This window comes from Stomoxys calcitrans, chromosome 4 (genome assembly GCF_963082655.1).
Source record: "Stomoxys calcitrans chromosome 4, idStoCalc2.1, whole genome shotgun sequence".
Taxonomy (NCBI): domain Eukaryota; kingdom Metazoa; phylum Arthropoda; class Insecta; order Diptera; family Muscidae; genus Stomoxys; species Stomoxys calcitrans.
The window spans coordinates 111,547,186-111,569,005 of record NC_081555.1 but is presented as its reverse complement, the minus strand read 5'-3'; the positions used below and the strand labels follow the sequence as shown (position 1 = coordinate 111,569,005).

The window sequence follows — 21,820 nt, the reverse complement described above, 5'->3', positions numbered from 1 at the left end:
TTTTATTGCCTTATTACGGGCGAATATATTGTATTCATGGGAGCAATATCCAAATCTGAAAAAAAATTTTTCCAATTTCAATAGGCCTCGTATCTAAGCCAAAAACCATGCCTGTACCAAATTTTGAGACGAGCGGATGAAAACTGTGACCTGTACTATGTGCACAAATTAACATGGACAGACGGAAAGGCAGACAAACGGACATAGCTAAACCAAATCAGAAAATTATTCTGAGTCGATCGGTATACTTATCTATCTCTCTTCCTTCTGGCTGTTACAAATGCACTAAGTTATAATACACTGTACCACAGAAGTGGTGTAGGGTATAATGAGACGGTATCAGATAGTACACTCAGAGAAATTTGTTAGTAAAAACAGCAAAAATGTAAAAACAAAACAGCAGAAAGTCTGGTGGAAATGGGACAGCAGTAATTTGTTGCTGAAACAACAAACAATTTCTGCTGCTTTCAAATGGTGAAAAGTTAAAAACAGCTCAAAAATTTCATAAGTAATTCAAAAATGTTTATATTCCATCTTATTTTCCAATTTATAAAGCATATAACGTAAAATTTTTTCCATTTTTTTACAATTGGTTAATTTTTGAACGAATTTAAATAACAGCAAAAAGAATAACTACTGCTGTTACAGTTTTGCTTTTAAACAAAATTAAAGCCTAAAATTGGCAAATTTTTTGTTAACATATAGCAAATGCCTAGAGATGGGCGATGGGTAAATACCCAAAAGGTATTAACCCGGTTAATTGGGTAAAAACCCGGGTATTTACCCATTTATACCCAAAAGCTGGGTATTTATAATTTTGCAGATATCTTGGGTATATAAAATTTTGCCAAAAATTGTTCTTTGTATTGTATATAACCTGATCTTCAGATCTCATAAAATTGGATTTTGGTTATATATAGCCACTATATAGACCGATCTCTAGACTTAAAGTCTTGAGGCAATAAATTGGTCATTTTTCATCCGGTTTCGTTGAAATTTGGCACAGTGAGTTCTGGTAGACTCCTACAGTTTGAAGTGTGGTCCAGATCGGACTATATTTGGATAGAGCTGCCCTATAGACCGACCCCCCGATCTCCCGATATAGAGTATTGAGGCCATAAAAAATCCATTTATTACCCGAATTCGATGAAATTTGGCACAGTGTGTCCTGGTAGACCCCGTACCCATTCCTGTTAAATGTGTTCCAGATCGGACCATATTTGGATATAGCTGCCATATAGATCGATCTTCCGATATAGTGTAATGAGCCAATAAAAGGAGCATTTTCATTCTATTTCGATGAAATTTGGGAGTTATGGTACCTTGTTGGGTATTTACCCATCTCTACAAATGCCTCAATTATTGTTTAGAAGTTCAAACAAATTTTTATGTATTCATTCAAAAGTTTTGAATTTTTAATATAATATCAGCAGACAGTGTTTGCTGATATCAGCAGACTAATTTCTCTCCGTGTTGTGAATCAAAGCAATTTTGAATAAAAAGTTTATTAGAAAAGTTTTCCAAAAAAACGTTGAAATTTTGTGCGAAATTTAACTTGCGAATGATGAAACCATCTAGCACAAAAACTTAAATCAGTAATCGCATTGTATGACCAAACTTGTATACATTTATTTCATATTGTCAATTAGTTTAAAAAAAAATTGTTGCCATGAAGAATAATGCCATGTCAAATCATTAAATAATAATTAGCAATAATTTTATTTCCTCCCTTTTTCTATTTCCAGCTCCCGACCCACCCTCAAATCTATCCGTACAGGTGCGTAGCAGTAAAAATGCCATTATACAATGGTCACCACCCACTCAGGGCAATTATACAGCATTTAAGATCAAAGTTGTGGGCCTCTCCGAAGCCTCCAGTTCATATAATCGCGTATTCAATGTCAATGATACAACATTCCAACACAGTGCCAAAGAACTAACACCGGGTGCCACATATCAGGTGCAAGCCTACACCATCTACGATGGCAAAGAGTCGGTTGCCTATACCAGTCGTAATTTCACTACAAGTAAGTCACGCAAGGATAATCAGGACGATACAACTAAGCGACCGAATAAATGTTCATTTAAATGATTTATGATTAGCAAAAAAAAACCGAAACAAAAATTATTTAATACCATTTTTTGCTTCACACTAAGCTTTAATTTGTTTTCGGGTAAAGGATGATGATGATGATTTATAACTAATTCCTATAAAATCACAACATATTTACGCCATTTTGTGTTTATTTACACTTTTGGCTTATTTTGTGGCTGGGACTTTTCATATTTATGTTATTATGGCTTTTGTTTTTATTTCATTAAGTCGGGGTTTTTTTTTGTTTGGTTGATTTTGTTGTTTATGTTGTGGTGTGAAAATTTTCATTTGTGGTGTGGCAATTGTAACTAATTTATTTAAATTCTAATTAAATTTTTAAATAATCTTCCCTTCATTTTCTCTCTAATATACATAACTGAATTTTTAATGAATTTTAAAACCCTCAATTATTCAATAATGCAAACACAAATAACACTAAAGTACGGAGAACACGGCATAAAGATTTACTGGATATTAAAATTTTAAGAGGTAAACAATAAAGGCATACTATGAAAACCATTAAATTTGATCTATTTTTAAATTTTATTTTACCCATAATCAAGTCTTGCTGTCTATATATAAAACTAAATAAACAAAATTATAATAAAAAAAATATTTTTTTTTATTACTTTAATGAATGAATGTAATTATAATTTTGTTAATTTAAAAACAATATACTCTATAACAACAATTTATTTTTTCTTAAATAAATATGAAATATTTAATAATATTAAATGTACATATTATTATTCCCCTTTCAATTAATTTTGCATTTTTAATTGAGTTTATTTGATCATTTTGCCGCTCAGTATTCATTATCTCTTGTACAAATAGTAGTACATAGCAATGTAAAGCTTTAATATTATCATCGTATATGCTTATGTAGACTTTAACAAATATTGCTGTAGATAATAATAATTTGTATGCTATATACCATTGATGGAATGTAAAAAAGTAACATGTTGATAATAGTACGTTTTTATACCCTACATCACTACTGTGGTACAGGGTATTATAACTTAGTGCATTTGTTTGTAACACCCAAATAGAAGAGATATAGACCCATTTATAAGTATACCAATCGACTTAGAATCACTTTCGATCTAGCTATGTCCGCCTGTCTGTCTGTCTGTCTTTCCCTCAAAATTTACTATTTTTAGGAAATTTTGTCAAAATTTACTTTTTATAGGAAATTTTGTCAAAATTTACTTTTTATAGGAAATTTTGTCAAAATTTACTTTTTATAGGAAATTTTGTCAAAATTTACTTTTTATAGGAAATTTTGTCAAAATTTACTTTTTATAGGAAATTTTGTGAAAATTTACTTTTTATAGGAAATTTTGTCAAAATTTACTTTTTTATAGGAAATTTTATTAAAATTTGCTTTTTATAAACAATTTTGTTAAAATTTACTTTTTATAAACAATTTTGTTAAAATTTACTTTTTATAAACAATTTTGTTAAAAATTACTTTTTATAGGAAATTTTGTCGAAATTTACTTTTATGGGAAATTTTGTTGAAATTTACTTTTATGGGAAATTTTGTCGAAATTTACTTTTTATAAAAAATTTTGTTAAAATTTGTTTTTGTAGGATTTTTGTAAAATTTACTTTTTATAGGAAATTTTGTCAGAATTTACTCTAAGAAAATCTTGTCAAAATTTAATTTTTGTGGGAAATTTTACCAAAATTTAATTTTAATAAGAAATTTTGCCAAAATTAAATTTTTATAGGAAATCCTGTCAAAATTTACTTTTTTTTAGAAAATTTTATCAAAAAATGTTGTCAAAATTTACTTTTTAAAGGAAATTTTGTCAAATTTTACATTTTATAGGTGATTTTGACAAAATTTACTTTTTTAGTAAATTTTGCCGAAATTGGCTTTTTATAGGAAATTTTGTCGAAATTTACTTTTTCAAGGAAATTTTGTTGTAGATGATTTTAATTCTTATAGGAAAATATTGTAAAATTTACTTCTTATAGGAAATTTTGTAAAAATGTCTTTTATAGGAAATTTTGTCGGAATTTACTTTTTATAGGAAAAATTGCACAATTTACATATTATAGGAAATATTGCACAATTTACATTTTATGGGAAATTTTGTCAAAATTTTAATTTTTAGGAAATTTTGTCAAAGTTTACCTTTTGTAGAACATTTACCAGTTATAGAAAATTTAATCAAAATAAAATACTTATAGAATATTTTTCAAAATTATTTTTTTTTTAATTTGTTCAAATAGTACTAGTTTTAGATATTATTACACATTTTTTTTTTTGGAAATTCTGTCAACTTTTTTTATTTTTTATTTTAATTTATAAAAATAACAATTCGACGTATATACTTAAATCACCTTAATTTCTTTATTCACTCCCCGTGGCAATGTACTCCTCCTTTTAGTTTTTCGATTTTCCTCAATAACATTTGGCATGCATTTAAGCGTTATCCTCTTAATTTGAGTATTATTATCTTGTTTGTGTGAGTATTTTTTCATACAATATCCATACCAATTTATGTCTATTATTTGGCTATCATTACAGTACCCACAGATTTTTTTTGTATGTATAATATTACAGACAAAAAAAATATAAAAACATAAAAAATCCATTTTCAGTTTTTCCCAAGTCAATTTAAATTTTATGTTCGTATTGTTAAATCCTGTTATGTATGTGAGCAACCAATATCCTGCTCCCCACACATTGCTTCTCTGTCTACTAACATTCATTTAACATTCAATATAATACAGCTATCATGAAGTTGTTGTAAAAGCGTTTTGGTTGGTATGGGTGGTGCATGAAAGAACGCTTGCATCCTTGCATGAATGTTTCCAACTAGCATACTTCAATCAGATTTGGAATGCGCCAAAAAGCGGTGTAGATATCCTATATAACCATTTATGAATATAGGGCTTTCCACAGCAAATCAAAATAATCGAACAAATTGTTGAAGAGCTAATTTTGAAAAAATGGTCTATAAAAAGTAAAATTTTGAAAAAATTATGCGTGTTGGAAAATATTCTACAAAAGTACAGTTTGAAAAAATTTCTTATACACTTTGATATTTTTTATAAATGTCAAATTTTCTACAAATCGTAAATTTTCAGAAAGGATCCCATTTATAGTAAATTTTGACAACATTTTATAACAAGTATGAAAAATTTCCTGTAATAAGTAAATTTGACAAAATTTTCTATAAAAAAAATTAACTTTGAAAAAATTTCATATTAAAAATAAATTTTGACAAAATTTTATGGGAAATTTTGACAAAATTTTCTATAACAAAATGTTGATAAAATTGGCTATAAAAATTAAATTTTGACAAAAACTTATAAATAAAAATCAATTTGTGTTTGTTTGTGTGTTCCTTATAACTCAAAAACGGCTGAACCGATTTTCATGAAATTTTCACTCACTTTCAAATAGGGTACTACTTTTTTTGATATCTGAAAGGGGGCGGTAGGTTTAGCGGGTGGGGTGATCCCTTTAGGTACCACATCCGAACTTTGGATAACCATTTTTTATTTTAAGGTTACTATAAGAGAGCACACAAAATTTCGCTAAAATCGCACTTCCCATCACCGAGATCTGGCGTTTCTGAAAATTAGGGTAAGAGCCTCCCACTTACGGATGGGGTACCTAGGGGGGCCGCCCCACCCCCTAAACCTACCAAATATATATTTAGACCAATCACAGCAATATGGGACTCAAATGGAAGGTATTTAGGATAAGAAAACGTATCTAATATCCAATTATCGGACCAAGTGGGACCATCCCAACCCCCAAAATACTCCTAAATTGGACATATATACCGACTATGGCAATATGGGACTCAAATGAAAGGTATTTTCGAGTAGAATACGAATTTGATATCCAAATTTAGGTCCAAGTTTCTAGGGGTTCAACCCTTCACCAAAACACCCCCAAACAGGACTTATTTACTGATCAGTCAATATGTGGCTCAACTGTGGGGGAATTTGAGATTAGCAAACGTATTTGTTATGCAATTTTGAGGCCAATGGCAATATGGGGTTAATATAAATGATATTTGAGAGTAGAGCATAATGCTGATATATTTTTAAAGCTTAGTGTTTGGGGGACCCCCGTACTCCCCAAAATAGCCCTAAATGAAGTATATTTACCGACCATGTCAATGTGGGACCCATATGAACTTTCGGGACCAATTTTCTGGGGGTCTACCCCTTTCCCCAAAACACCCCACAATCTGCAATTATTTACTGATCATCCCAGTATGGAGCTCAAATAATGGCATTTGGGAGTAGAAGACGACTCTGATATCCAAATGTGGGACCAAAACACCCCCCAAATAGTAAAAATTTTCCAACCATGGCATTTTGTTGCTCAAATGAGGTATTTGAGATAAGAAAACTAGTTTGATAACCAATTTTGGGGCCAAGTGTTTGGGGGACGCCTCATCCTATAAAATCCCCTTAGATCAATGGCAATATAGGGTTAAAAAATGGTATTTGAGAGTAGAGCGGAGCGGGCCCGGTTCAGCTAGTTTCCCATACAACTAAATTTTGGCAAAAATTTATTCAAAATGTCCTATAATAAACCAATAATGGTATTTCTTGTAAAACTGTATTTTAATGGAGGTGTTTTGTAACTATTTTTAAATCTCCTTATTTGTTGTAGAATGTCTCATATGTGTACTACTACCCACTAACCCCTTTGTATATTTGTATCATATTTTTGGTTTTGGCTGAATTCCTTCATTTTGGAATTATAGCAAAAATATGCATTCACCAGGGAGTTTTCATTTATTTTTTCTCCCATTCTCTACATACGAACACCAACTACATTTACAGCGAAACTCATGTGAAAAACAATTTTCCCTTTTTTTCTTTCTACTTTTTGTATAAAAACAAAAAAAAAACAAACAAAAATTGCATTGAACAACAAAAAAAATGTTTTTGTAATGCGCCTTCACATCATCATCAAACGAAAATCATCGACAATTCTCATATATACATCCTCCTTCTCCTCACGAATCCTTCAACCAAACATTTTGCCATGAATGCCGTTGTCGTCCTTCCTGTATGCTGCTGTAGAACCCAATACACCGGGTAAATTCATTGTTTGGTTTCGTAATGAAACCACATTGCTGGTCCTTTGGCAGCCGCCATATCCTGCCGGCATTTATACACATTACAAGGTCTCTATAGAACCGCCAGATGCCTTGGAAAGTGTTTTGTATGTGGAAAAAGAGGGTGAGCCACCAGGCCCAGCTCAGGCGGCCTTTAAGGGCTTGGTGCCAGGTAGAGCCTACAATATATCGGTGCAAACCATGTCAGAGGATGAGATTTCTTTGCCTACCACCGCTCAATATCGCACTGTGCCGCTGAGACCGCTGAATGTTACCTTTGACAAAGACTTTATAACGTCCAATTCATTTCGGGTGCTGTGGGAGGCTCCCAAGGGAGTCTCCGAATTCGATAAATATCAGGTATCCTTGGCCACCTCGCGTAGGCAGTCTACAGTGCCGCGTACCGATGATCCCATTGCTTTCTTTGATTTTCGAGACATAGCTGAGCCGGGCAAGACCTTCAATGTGATTGTTAAGACGGTCTCCGGTAAGGTAACCTCCTGGCCTGCCACCGGAGATGTCACCTTAAGACCTTTGCCGGTACGCAATTTACGCTCCTTTAACGATGACTCTAGCAATAGCATGATTATAACCTGGGAACCTGATCCAGCCTCCACCCAGGATGAATATCGTATTGTATATCATGAGCTGGAAACTTTCAATGGCGACACCAGCACCTTAACCACCGAACGTAATCGTTTCAATTTGGAAAGCCTTTTGCCGGGAAGAAATTATTCGGTATCGGTGCAAGCCATATCGAAGAAAATGGATTCGAACGAGACCACCATATTTGTGGTGACACGGCCCTCATCGCCCATCATTGAAGATTTGAAGAGTATAAAAATGGGTCTCAATATAAGTTGGAAGAGTGATGTCAACTCAAAGCAAGAACAATATGAGGTTTTATACTCACGCAATGGCACCTCGGAAGTCAGAACCGTCTTCACCAAAGAATCTCGTTTGGTTATTAAAAATCTGCATCCAGGAGCGGGATATGAGGTTAAGGTATTTGCTGTAAGTCATGATTTAAGAAGTGAGCCTCACGCCTACTTCCAAGCAGTCTGTAAGTATTGAATGGTTTAATTAAAAAAAGAACATTTAATACCACATTTCTATTACAGATCCCAATCCTCCCCGCAATTTGACCATAGAAACGGTACGCAGCAATTCTGTATTGGCCCATTGGTCCCCTCCCGAAAATAGCGATTTTACCGAATACAATATACGCTATCGCACTGAAAGTGAACAACAATGGGTGCGTTTGCCCAGTGTACGCTCCACTGAGGCCGATATCACCGATATGACCAAGGGTGAAAAGTACACCATACAAGTGAATAGCGTTAGTTTTGGTGTCGAAAGCCCTAATCCACAAGAGGTCAACACCACAGTGCCACCTAATCCAGTGTCCAATATTATACCTTTGGTCGACTCACGCAACATCACTTTGGAATGGCCTAAACCTGAGGGAAGAGTAGAATCGTATATACTAAAATGGTGGCCTACGGATAATCCTTCCAAGGCCCAGACCAAAAATGTTTCCGAAAACAAATCCAGTAAGTTCCTCAAGACTCTTAAATAGGTTTTGCAAAAATTTATTTTTTTCTTTTATCTCCTATGCCACAGCCGATGACATTTCCACTGTACGAGTCCTTATTGGCGATTTAATGCCGGGAGTGCAATACAAATTTGACATACAAACCACATCCTATGGCATATTTTCGGGCACCACCCATCTTTCCACCCGCACCATGCCTCTCATACAATCCGAGGTGGTGGTGGTTAATGATAAACAGGAAGATGAGCGAGACACCATAACCCTTTCCTATACACCCACTCCTCAGTCTTCTTCGAAATTCGATATTTATCGTTTCTCCTTGGGAGATCCCGAAATTAAGGATAAAGAAAAACTGGCCAATGACACCGATCGTAAGGTCACATTTACCGGCCTGATCCCAGGACGTCTGTACAACATCACCGTTTGGACTGTTAGTGGTGGTGTTTCTAGTTTACCCATACAAAGACAGGATCGTCTCTTCCCCGAGCCCATAACCCAGTTACATGCTACCAATATTACAGATACTGAAATTTCCCTAAAATGGGATATACCCAAAGGAGAATTCAATGATTTCGATGTGCAATATCTGACAGCAGACAATATTCTAGCCCAGAACATAACCAATCGCAATGAGATTACCATACCAGATTTGAAACCCCATCGTAACTACACTTTCACTGTGGTGGTACGTTCAGGTACCGAATCATCGGTACTGAGGAGCAGTTCCCCCTTATCGGCTAGTTTCAGTACCAATGAAGCGGTACCAGGAAGAGTAGAAAGATTCCATCCCATTAATGTGGAACCCAGCGAGATACTCTTTGAATGGTTATTGCCACAGAGTGAAGCCAACGGTGTCATTCGCCAGTTCTCGGTGACCTATATGAATGTGAATAATGCCTCCGAAAGAAGAACTTTAGATTTTGATTCATCCGAATCGACTGGTTCTATAAAGAATCTGAAACCTGGAGAAACGTATGTTTTCAAAATTCAAGCTAAGACGTCTATTGGTTATGGCCCGGAGAGGGAGTACAAACAAACTATGCCTATATTGGCGCCGCCTAAACCAGCAACTCAAGTGGTGCCCACAGAAGTATATCGTAGTTCATCAACGATACAAATACGTTTCCGTAAAAACTATTTCTCTGATCAAAATGGACCGGTAAGTAGAATTATTAAAAAAAAAAACAAGTAAAAGCATTCTAAGTTCAGCAGGGCCAAATCTTATATACCCTCCAGCATGGATCGCATTTGTCGAGTTCATTTGCCGGTATCACTTTTAAAGCAAACAAAGAATAAAATAAAAGAATTGCCATGCTTTAAAGTTACGGTCCGCTATATCAAGTTACGGTCCGATTCGGACCAGATCATAATTGAATTGAATGTTGGAGGCCATAGTAGAAGTCATTGTGTAAATTTTCAGCCAATTTGAATAAGAAATGCGGCCTTTAAGAACTCAAGAAGTGAACTAGGGAGATCGGTTTATATGGGAGCTGTATCAGAATATATAGACCGAGAGAGAGAAAGAAACCGTTGTACAAAATTTCATCCAAATCGGATAAAAATTGCGCCCTCTAGAGGCTCAAGAAATCAAGATCCCAGATGGGTTTATATGGCAGCTATATCAGGTTATTGACCATATTTGGCGCAGTTGTTGGAAGTCAAAACAAAACACGTCACGCAAAATTTCAGCCAAATAATAATTGCGCCCTCTTGTGGCTCAAGAAGTCAAGATTCAAGATCGGATAAGAATTGCGCTCAAGAAGTCAAGAGCCCAGAACGGTTAATATGACAGCTATATCAGATTACGTATCAATTTCAAACATACTTAGCACAGTTGTTGGAAATCATAACAAAACACCTCATGCTAAATTTTAGCCAAATATAAGAATTGCGCCCTCTAGTGTCTCAAGAAGTTAAGATCCAAGATCGGTTTATATGGAAGCTATATCAAAACATGGACCGAAATGGCTCATTTATAATCCCAACCGACCTACACTAATAGGAAGTATTTGTGCAAAATTTCAAGCGGCTAGCTTCACTCCTTCGAAAGCGTGTTTTCGACAGACAGACTGAGGGACGCTCGGATGGACATGGCTAGATCGACTTAAAATGTCATGACGATCAGGATATATGTACTTTATGGGATCTTAGACGAATATTTCGAGGAGTTACAAACGGATTGACGAACGGATCGACACCCCATCGTATGGTGGAAGGCATAAAAAGTGACTTGTGCAAAATTTTACGATAGTCGGACAACATATGCGACCTACAAGAATACATGGACATGGATTATCTAAGCCGATCGATATACTTATCAATGGATCTAGCTCTACTCCTTCTTAGGGTTGCAAGCAAATGCACAAAGTTATAATACCCTGGACCTTAGTGGTGGTGAAGGTATAAATAGTTTCAGGAAATCGGTGGTAACATTAAATTTGCATACAATGTCTGTATCTCTTCATAACAAATGCTAAAATATAAAGTTATTAGGTGAGTCAAAAGGTTAGGTTATCTCAAAACTAGGAACAAGGTTCTTACGTTGCTTGCCGGCAAAACTTGGTCTGCAAACAAATAAACCTTTTCGACTTCATATTGTGGATTCTTCACTTGAGCGACATGTAAGTAGAACAACATACTGATCTACGAAGCGACAGGTACGCCACAGGTCATTTCCTCAAATCTCATGGGAACAGCCACAAAGATCCCTGCAGTGCGAAAACAAAACAGTTGCCGATTTCGCAAAAGCCATCGTAATGATAATCTAGGGGAGCAATTTAGAGAAATCGGCGGATCAGACAAGGTTGAACAGAAAAGTGGTAAGCAGATACCAAGTGAATATTATTGTAGGGGACCATGCACTCCACCCATATCCATGCACGACAAACCAGAATCGTGCAACCATGACTTGAAGCTATAATGGTATAACCAAGCTTGCGACGAATAGACAACGAAATAACCATTTTTGACGTGCAGGTTTTCATAAAAGGTTTTTTTGCCCTTGCCAACTGAGGCAATAGGAATGACCTTGTATACAAGATCATTCTCAGTAAAAAAAACTTTGATAACACCATATTTTTATAAGTTTAACTTAAAATGATTGTATCTCCTTCTATGAAACGCCAATATCTAATCTTAAGCCAAATAAGAGAGTTAAAATTTTATGTGAAATCAAAAGAAGGAACAAGGTTCAAAGAAACCTTAACCGCCGGATGAGTGTCCATTTGTAGATTAAGTTTTTTATAGCGGCAAACGCTCGGGTAGCCGAGATGGTGGTGAACACGGATTACTAGTGCGGGGTCGTGGGATTGACTCCCCACAGAGGGTTTGGACCATCACAACTGTGGTATCACAATGAACTTAGATGTCCTAAGTGTGTCTATTTAAAAGAATTCCACTCTAACCTAACCTTACCTAGTAATAGTGGCAGTTTGCAATTAGACTTACTGAAAATTTTTATTTTATTGTGATGCCACAGGAAAAAATAGGTTTTTATATTTTACCGTTACCTTTTGGTCTTTATCTTGAAGAACTAGCTTACATATCGTTAGAATATGTAAAGTTATTACAAACTTGTCTTTGCAAGTTCATGTGCTCTTCAGGTGCAATCTAACTATTCAGCCATCTCTTTAGGAGCTCTGAGGCACTCGAGGGAGGTTTTTGAATTCAGAAATATGTTCTCCAGAGTTTTAAAGGCTGCTTGTTGGCCCGAGGAGATATATACCCCAATCACCATACCATAGGTCTAGAAGTCCACCTGTTACAAGGGATGTTGTGGTTCTACTCGACTCCGTATCACACAGTGACGCGACGGCTACTGATACAGTGTCAGTCAGGACACGCATTGTCAATTTCATGAACCGACCGTTATGAACATCATCCCCGTAAAATGTGCATGTATTCCAACCTTAGGTTTAAATGGCTCTTAAAGAGAGATTAAATTTAGCACCGATGTTAGAATAGGTTAAATTGGAAGAGAATGATTCCACAAAATCACCTTGATTTCCGCTGAAGCGCTGTGTTAACAAGCACACAAGCATGGGATGGATGGAACTCAGGTTCGATTTTCAACAGCACACTAAAACATTTTGCATAATGTGTACGCCTGGGAACAGTTTCAACGTTTGTTCCCAAACAACTGTTGTTTATGAACATTTGTGGTTGATATGATAATAGATGTACTCCCGTATTAACAAAACTTGATGTAACTTAAAAATGGGGTTATTTGACTATTCTTATTGGCGCAATTTAAATGCCCGGCAGTCTTCTTCCTAAGACAGCTTATTTCAAGGGTATTTTGGGTAGATGGACATATATGTAGTCCGCAAGAAACCCTTGTACCAATTTTTTCATATGAGAGTTTTTTTTACTTCCAAATATCTTTAATTTATACTTTTATATACCTTTCATGTGATCGCCATATTGTCCCAATCGTTAAAAACGTCCACTTAGGAATAAATTTTGTATATGAGATTTGTACTTTACATTCAAATATCTTTCTTTGATACTCATATTGCCTAAAGCGCCTAAACGGTTTCTTTTTTTTTGGACTGGGGGAGGGTTGTTTATATGCCCCCAAAGTTCGAACTTTAATCTTAAATACCTTTCAATTGAAACCCATATATTCCCAATCGGTAAACATGTCCGTTTGGGGGTGGGGCATCCCCTACTTTATTTGACCCGAAAGTTTTATACCAATTTTGTATTTTTGAGTTGCCATAAGGAGATACAAAATTTTGCTTTAATCGGTGCACCCATCTCCGAGATCTGGGGTTTTTGAAAATTGAGGAAAGGGGTGTGGAACAGATTAGAACTCTACTGTCGTAAACCTTCCCTTTAAGTCCCATATTGTGTCGATCGACCTATATGTTGTATTGAAGGGTATTTAGGCGGTCCCCAGACTCTTTGTTCTAAGATTATTTACCAGATTCATAGTATACTCCCTAAGACCTTTTATTTGATAACCATTTTGTGATTTTGGTCATACATGCTCGTTTTGGGGGCTTGGGACATTGGGAAGGTCCCATAAACACCCAGGACCAAGTTATTATACCAGATTCGTACTCTTCTTCCAATTACCTTTCATTTGATACCCATGTTGCCTGAATCGGTAAATATGTAATTTTTGGGATGTTTTTTTGGGTCAAATTTTTATATCAAGTTCTGCTCTTCTCTTAAATACCTTTCATTTGATATCCATATTGTCCAAATCGGCAAACATGTCCGTTTGGGTGGGGCGTCCCCCTATGTTATTTGCCCCATTTTATACGAATTTTATGTTTCTCGCTTACCTTAAAGCGGCATACAAAATGTTGCTTAAATCGGTGCATCAAGATCTGGCGTTTTCGAATATTTGGGTAAGGGGGAGGGCCCGCTCCTCTTCGGATAAAAAAAACGAAGTAACCTATTTTCACCGGGGGGTCAAGCTCTACCATCTGTGAAAATTTCATGAAAATCGTATCAGCCGTTTTTGAGTCTACACGGAACGGACAAACAAACTAACAAACAAAGCGCAACAATTTCATTTTTATATAATAGATGGAAATTTGTTACACAGTGCGTCTTTATCTCCCAAGAAGTAGAGAAATCACAGTTTTTTTCTCTTTTCAGGTTCGCATGTACACCATCATTGTTGCTGAGGATGACAATAAAAATGCTTCAGGATTGGAAATGCCCAGTTGGCATGATGTTCAATCGTACAGTGTATGGTTGCCCTATCAAGCTGTGGAGCCCTATTATCCCTTCGAAAATCGTTCGGTAGAAGATTTCACCATTGGCACAGAGAATTGTGACAATCGTAAGAGCGGCTATTGTAATGGACCTTTAAAATCCGGCACTACCTATAGGGTAAAGGTACGAGCATTTACGGCAGTAGATAAATTCACGGATACAGCATATAGTTTCCCCATACAAACAGGTGAGTTGAAAACGGGTTATATTTAGGACTATTTTCTCAATCCTCAGTTAAACTTCATTGTATCGATTAAAAACGACTAAAGAGATAGGTTACAAATTGCAAAGTGGTTATCCGATAGTCGTTAGATAATCGTTAATACTCATAGTATCTATGATTGTATCTCGAAAATTCTCTAAAGGCACCAGAAAAATAATCTATGATATATAAAAATTATTCTTTATAAATCATTTTATGTCTTGCTTAACAAAAATCTTTTTTTAATTTGAAAAAAGATCTACTAACCTCTCCTGGTAAGTTGTGTTCTTTTCCAAACCCCTGGAAATAATATTTTCAAATAACATGGTTTTCGACTCTTCTAATTAATTTTTTTCCTTAATCCCTTTAGATCAAGACAACACCTCCCTGATAGTTGCTGTTACAGTGCCATTAACCATAATTCTTATATTGCTGGTTACGCTGGTATTCTATAAGAGACGTCGCAATAGTTGCCGCAAAACCACTAAAGACTCAAGGGCCAATGACAATATGTCACTACCGGATAGTGTCATCGAACAAAATCGTCCAGTGCCCATCAAAAATTTCGCCGAACATTATCGCATGATGTCCGCGGACTCTGATTTCCGTTTCAGTGAAGAGTTTGATGAATTGAAACATGTGGGTCGTGATCAACCTTGCACTTTTGCCGATTTACCCTGTAATCGTCCCAAGAATAGATTTACCAATATTTTACCCTATGACCATTCACGTTTCAAACTCCAACCTGTTGATGATGATGAGGGTTCGGATTACATTAATGCCAATTATGTGCCAGGTCATAATAGTCCTCGAGAATTTATAGTCACCCAAGGGCCATTGCACTCGACGCGAGATGATTTCTGGCGCATGTGTTGGGAGAGCAATTCAAGGGCCATTGTTATGTTGACCCGCTGCTTTGAGAAGGGTCGTGAGAAATGTGATCAATATTGGCCAAACGATACCGTTCCAGTATTCTATGGTGATATAAAGGTGCAAATATTAAATGATAGTCATTATCCGGATTGGATTATGACCGAATTCATGGTGTGCAGGGTAAGTTGGAATTTAACATAAATTTTTTTTATTAGAGAAATTAAAATTTCTCCTACTTTTTAGGGCAGTGAACAGCGTATTATGCGCCATTTCCATTTCACCACCTGGCCTGATTTTGGTGTACCAAATCCCCCTCAAACTTTGGTGCGTTTCGTTCGAGCCTTCCGTGATCGCATTGGTACCGATCAAAGGCCCATTGTGGTTCACTGCAGTGCTGGTGTAGGCCGCTCGGGTACTTTTATAACTTTGGATCGTATTTTACAACAAATAAATACCTCCGATTTTGTTGATATCTTTGGCATAGTTTATGCCATGAGAAAAGGTTTGTTTGCATGACTCGTACATATATTATGACCTTCTAATTGTATGTTCTATATCATTTTGTTTTTCAATAGAGCGCGTTTGGATGGTCCAAACCGAGCAACAATATATTTGCATTCACCAATGTCTATTGGCTGTGTTAGAGGGCAAAGAGAATATTATTTGTCCCCCACGTGAAATCCATGACAACGAGGGCTATGAAGGTAAGTCGATTTTCTGTGTCTGTATTTTTTTAATGGTTAGCGGTTTTATGTTTTAACGTTGGTTTTATGGATATGAAGTAAAAATGGCTTAAAATGTTGCAAAAAACTCGAAAATTTGATGACTTTTGAACTTATTCACTTGCTTAGTTGGAGGCCACCGTGTCTTAGAGGTTAGCATGTCCGCCTATGATGCCAAACGCCTGGGTTCAAATCCCGGTGCGAGCATCAGAAAATTTGTCAGCGTTGCTTTCCCCCTTACTAATGCTGGCTACATTTATGAGATATCCTACCATGTTAAAACTTCTCTACCAAGTGGTGTTGGAATGCAGCATGCCGGTCGGACTCGGCAACAAAAAGAAAGCCCCTTACCATTGAGCTTAAACATTAATCGGATTGCACTTATTGATATCCCCTGGTATCCCCTGTTGTTCCTCAATAGAATGTCCTTGGGAGAATTAAGTTAATTTAATTTGCTTAGTTGACCAAGTAAAGAATATGTCATTCCATGCTCAAATAAAGAATTTTTTCACAATCACTTCGGTCTTATAAGCTTGTGCTTCAATTTCTAACAAAAAGGTTCGAGATGTCTTCCTTTACTTAATCTTCCCAGTTTAATGTTCACAAGATCTTGTCTATGTCATACGATTTCGATATTCTCCATTCTATGTTTTCAAGTTAGGTTAGATTGAAAAGAGTGTGCAGATATTGATCTGCCCAAGCCTCTATGGTCTTACACCTAAGCCAGTATTCCGTTTGTTATGTGGCCTTAATGCTAAACAAATTACCCTGACAAATATTCTTGTCAGGAATTCCATGCTCCCCACAAAATCCCCAATTTTTCTCCATTTCATGCCGCTACGTTTGTTAAAGTCCACTTAAGGTCGGAGTCTATTAGCTGCGAAACACGGACAATGACACGCGCACTATTCTGTATAACTGCGTCCGCACTCCTATGTGTTCCGTTATAATACCAAAAGCTTACTGATCTGCTTCTTACTTCCTTTTAGAATAAGCACCACAAAATGTGGTTAGAATTGAACAAATAGTCTCGGAACATCTAAAAAACCCCCGTCACAGGGTAGCTGTGAGCACCACACACGTGAAACATTGAGGTCCGATCTGTTTGGTGTTCATTGCTGTCACGAGAAGCATAGCTGCGAGCTACCGGGCGCGTCCACAGGTAGCAGATAGTGGAATGCTCCATACGGAGTAGCTGTAACGGCTGTCGCGGACAATGCGCGATATCGAGCGAAGAGTCTCACGATCCGGATCACCCCAGAGGATTTTCGCCTCTTTACTGACCGTTTCGCTGTTCCACAGTGTTACATGCAACACTGTGGAATAGCGAAACAGTTAGTACGACGGCGAAAATCCTATGGAGTGATCCGGATCGTGAGAGGGCGAGACTATTACTGAAAGGAAGTAAGAAGGACGTCAGTATAGCTATTGGTATCATAATGAGACACATAGGACTACGAGTAACTTATGCAGCGGCACGTGATAGCATGTGTAGGATATGTGTAGAAGATAATGAGACGTTGGAACATTTTCTACGTCATTGCCCGGCTTTTGCGAGTATAGGACATCGGTACTTAGGTGGAGACACAATACCAGACATGAACCAACTTAGGAGAGTGGTATGGAAAAAAATTAAGGATATTGTAAGTAGCACGGAATTTCCTAACTTAAAATTTTCTTTTTCGAGGTAACTTTTTAATTTTTAGAGCGCACAACAAGCCGATTACTGGCTTAGGTGAATGTCCATAGTGGCATGGGGTGGATTAATATCCGCACCCTCTTTTCAACCTAACCTATGCAAATTGTGGCTATCCTCCGGAATAAAGCTTGAGACAAGGCGTGTATCGTCAACGTTAGGGGGGTCCGTTTTTACTATTATTTTGATTCTCAGAGTGATTCTTATAGGTTTTCTGGGGCGGGTTACTGACCCAGCGCCCCAACCGCATTGGTTTTGTGAGATAGCACATGTATCCCTCAATGTCGCAAGTCGCTTGCTCCAAGATCCGACGTTTGCCTCCAGCCGCCCTTAACCTGGGAACACACACTGATGTTGGCCATTGGTTATTGGAAAGCGCCAATAACACGTTTTGTCACCTCGAGTATGATTGGCACTCAGTATTTAATTAAAAGTCAGTGCCACCCAACCCCTCACTGAGACTCTCCTCTCGAAATCGCTGACTGCCCGCGGCCACATTTGCAGCTACTCCACTTAAAAACGAAAGTTTTCAATATCCGGGTCAGTCGGCAACCCATCGGCTCCAGCAGCCTTATTGATATTTATTCGGATAAATGCTACTCTCACTCCAAACTATATGGGCGGTGATTTCTCAATACGGACGTCATTGATTTGTTCTGGGGTATCTCCCTAAAATCTTTAATCCTTTACAACAGTTTCGTAAAATGGCCTGAACCAAAGTCTGGGCATGCATCCAAGCCATCGAGATGATTTTTTTGTGTATGATTTTCCAATTTCAGAATCTGGTCCTAAGGGCCTTGATTCGCTTTCAATCACGCCTTTCTAATTTTTTCCTTTATAGCAGACGTTTCTTCTCTCCCGCTTTCTTCCGATATCTCCATGCGCTACGTGCTCGAATGCCGGCCTGTTTGGTGCAGGCAACATAACAAATAAAGTTTTAAGCCATTTTTGCTCAATTAATTTTCCTTTAATTTTTTTTTACTTTTATAAAATTCTAAAATATTTTTCCGCCATCTCTTTTACATAAATCATTTTCTGGTGTTGGGTTTAAATGCGTCACTAACATAACATGAAACTATTTTTCTTTTATCTTCCCTATATAAAATAAAACAAAACGCTTTCCTTAAAATGCTCTTTTACAACTTTGACACAAAATCCCTAAACATTATGCACCAAATTTACAAAAAAAAAATAACCAAAATTGCATAAACACACACATGTACACACAATACACACCAAAAAACAACATTTTTATGCAAAGGACAAGGATGTCAATATGATGAAAATGGAGAAATTGTGGCCACCATTGAGGGCAATAATGAGATGCATGATATGATTCTACAACCCGAAGATGCTGAAGCCATAGATGATGAAAATGCCGGCATCGTTAATGATGATCAGCAGCCACTGACCAGTTTTGGTGGAGCTGCTGTGCACAGTGCTTCCATGACCTCCTTTGGCACCTCGGGTCAGGTCTATGGCAATGATTCGCTAGACAGATGACATACGGTCAATCAGAACGATAACAACAATTCAGTGGTTATCGTTCTGGTTGATAACAAACCCAGTTCGATGATCTGCAAAGAAGGTTCCATAGATGTCATTAGCATCGGTGGCGGTGCCGGAGGAGTTACCACCGCCAGCAGTAGCAACAATAGTGCCAATTCCCAGCAACAGCTGAACGGTGTCTTGGGAGAGGGACGCGGCTCTATAGCAACCATAACAAATGGTGGTCACAATACTTTACAGCATAGGCGTAAATCACAATTAATAACCTTTAGTTCATCCTCCTGTGATATAAAGAATAGTCTTAGTCATGAATATATAATGGTTACCAGCAGCAATAACAACAACACATCATCATCAGCAGCAGCATCGAATAGCAACTCCTGCTCGTCAAATACAAATAATGCCCGCGGCAGTATTGGCAGCGGTGGCTCACAAATGACCAATGGCGATGGAGGCGGCAGTGGTGGTCGCCATACCACAAGGCTCAGCTTTGCCGAGGAAGACATAATGATTATTCCTCATCAGCAGTCGTCGTCTCAGCAGCAGCAACAGCATCAACAGGTTGCTCATCAAAATGGTTCTCTATCCGGTTCTGGTTCCGGCTCTAATGCCAGTGCTTGTGGCTCAGTGGGCCATGGAAATGATCTAGACGATGATGAGGTCTTTCGCCGCCATTCCCTAGAAGTGGACGAAGAGGCCCAGGACGCCTTGTTCAATGAAGAATATGGAACACATATCGATGCCAAATCCAGCAATGCCAACAATGATGACAGTGGCGGTGGCAGCTATGAGGATTCCCACGCCCTACACAGTTCCCTGGGCGGCAGTAATCGCAATAGCTTAGAAAAAGACGATGATGAAATTGAGGTGGATGTCATCAGCACCGATGCCAGTTGTTATGATCAATTGCTGGGCAGTAGTTGTAATACTCGCAACGATGACGACGAAATCGCCACCCTTGTGGGCGATTCCGATAATTATACGAAACTCTCCAAACATGCCATGAAGACCAGCCTAAATGGTGGGCTAGTCATGGGTGGCTCATACGCCGGTGTGGTGAATGGTAGCACTGGTGTGGGTGGTGGTCTTGGCGAAACAGGTGGTGGTATTATATATGCCAATCCGTTTATGGGTTTGTAACAAAAAACATTTTTCCTTTACATGAAGTTCATATTTAAGTAATGTTAAATCATTTTTTTTTATTATTTTTGCATGCTTTTAATGTACTAAAACTATTTAGAAGGTTGGCGGTAATTCACTTAATTTCAGAAAAAAAATTACAACTACAAACATGTAACAAAAAATCAGTAAGCTAAGAAAATTGTGAATCTGGATATGAGGCATTTTTCCTCAAATGTAGCCATTCTTAAGTTTGTACTGTAGTTAGGGAAATGTGACTAACGGAGCCTCACTGATACTGGGCCCCTTTGGGTAAATTAGTCCCGCTAAGATAGACTTCCTTTCTTTAGAGCTAGCGAATAATTGGTCTTGCATTAGACTTTGTTAACAGAGTATTCCCGAGGGTTCGATAGAGGTCCTGATTTATTCTGCGTTGAATATAAGCACCAAACAACACAGTAACCCAAAACATTCATCTTAAATAGGTTAAGCAACCAACCGTGTGGTTACAGAGCGATCGGAAACTGAATTCATCTAGCTCATCAGCCAGTGTGCTCTTTATTTGGACGTTTGAATTGAACAAGAAAGCAATAGTCTATCCCGGCACGAGGTAGCTAAGCACGACTCAGGCTGGAGCATTGGGGTGCGATCTGTATGGTGTTAATTGCAGTCACGAGACGCTTAGCTGCGAGCTACCGGGCGTCTCCACAGGTTTCGGATAGTGGAATGCTCCATACAAAGTGACTGCAACGGCAGTCACGGACAATCAGCGATATCGAGCGGAGAGTCTCAGTAAGAGACCGGGCGGCACCGGCTCTTGCACAAATACTGAGTGCCTATGATGCTCGATATGGCAAGGTGAGAGTTATTGGTGTCTTCAAATAACCAATGGTCACCCTGTTCCAGCGATGATCGGTCCTTTGACTGGAAAGAGCTTGACCACCTACAGGAGCTTGACGAGGATCGCCACCTTCACATGAAAATGTGGCTACAACGACGACGTCTAGTCGTAGACCAAGAAAGCGAGAGATGCCTATCAACGTTCTTACCTACAAATGTTTGTAGGTAAGTGGGAAAAGGGGACTCTACAACCTGAGCTGAAAGAAAACTTTCGACACGATAGAACCTTGCCGGATTTAAAGTAGAATTCGAGTTTACTTACTTCATCTACACAAGCAATCAAGCGCTAGTTAGTACTACTACACCAAGGACTCAGC

At 37.6% G+C, this 21,820-nt stretch overlaps 1 protein-coding gene across 2 annotated transcripts in view; it reads left to right on the top strand.

Annotated features, from left to right (window-relative positions):
- The window catches only part of LOC106091912 (tyrosine-protein phosphatase 10D), a 457,577-nt gene that overhangs the window by 426,754 nt on the left and 9,003 nt on the right, over nt 1–21,820 (top strand). The window contains exons 4-12 of one of the 2 annotated variants that reach the window (XM_059368143.1): nt 1,746–2,027; nt 7,163–8,260; nt 8,319–8,750; nt 8,821–9,911; nt 14,363–14,669; nt 15,055–15,737; nt 15,801–16,059; nt 16,133–16,261; nt 19,237–19,573. In XM_059368143.1, coding sequence (XP_059224126.1) covers nt 1,746–2,027; nt 7,163–8,260; nt 8,319–8,750; nt 8,821–9,911; nt 14,363–14,669; nt 15,055–15,737; nt 15,801–16,059; nt 16,133–16,261; nt 19,237–19,478 — 4,523 coding nt within the window. In that variant the 3' untranslated portion in view covers nt 19,479–19,573. Of the gene's footprint in view, nt 1–1,745; nt 2,028–7,162; nt 8,261–8,318; nt 8,751–8,820; nt 9,912–14,362; nt 14,670–15,054; nt 15,738–15,800; nt 16,060–16,132; nt 16,262–19,236; nt 19,574–21,820 lie in introns of those variants that run through there. The other variant, XM_059368144.1, reaches the window with a different exon arrangement.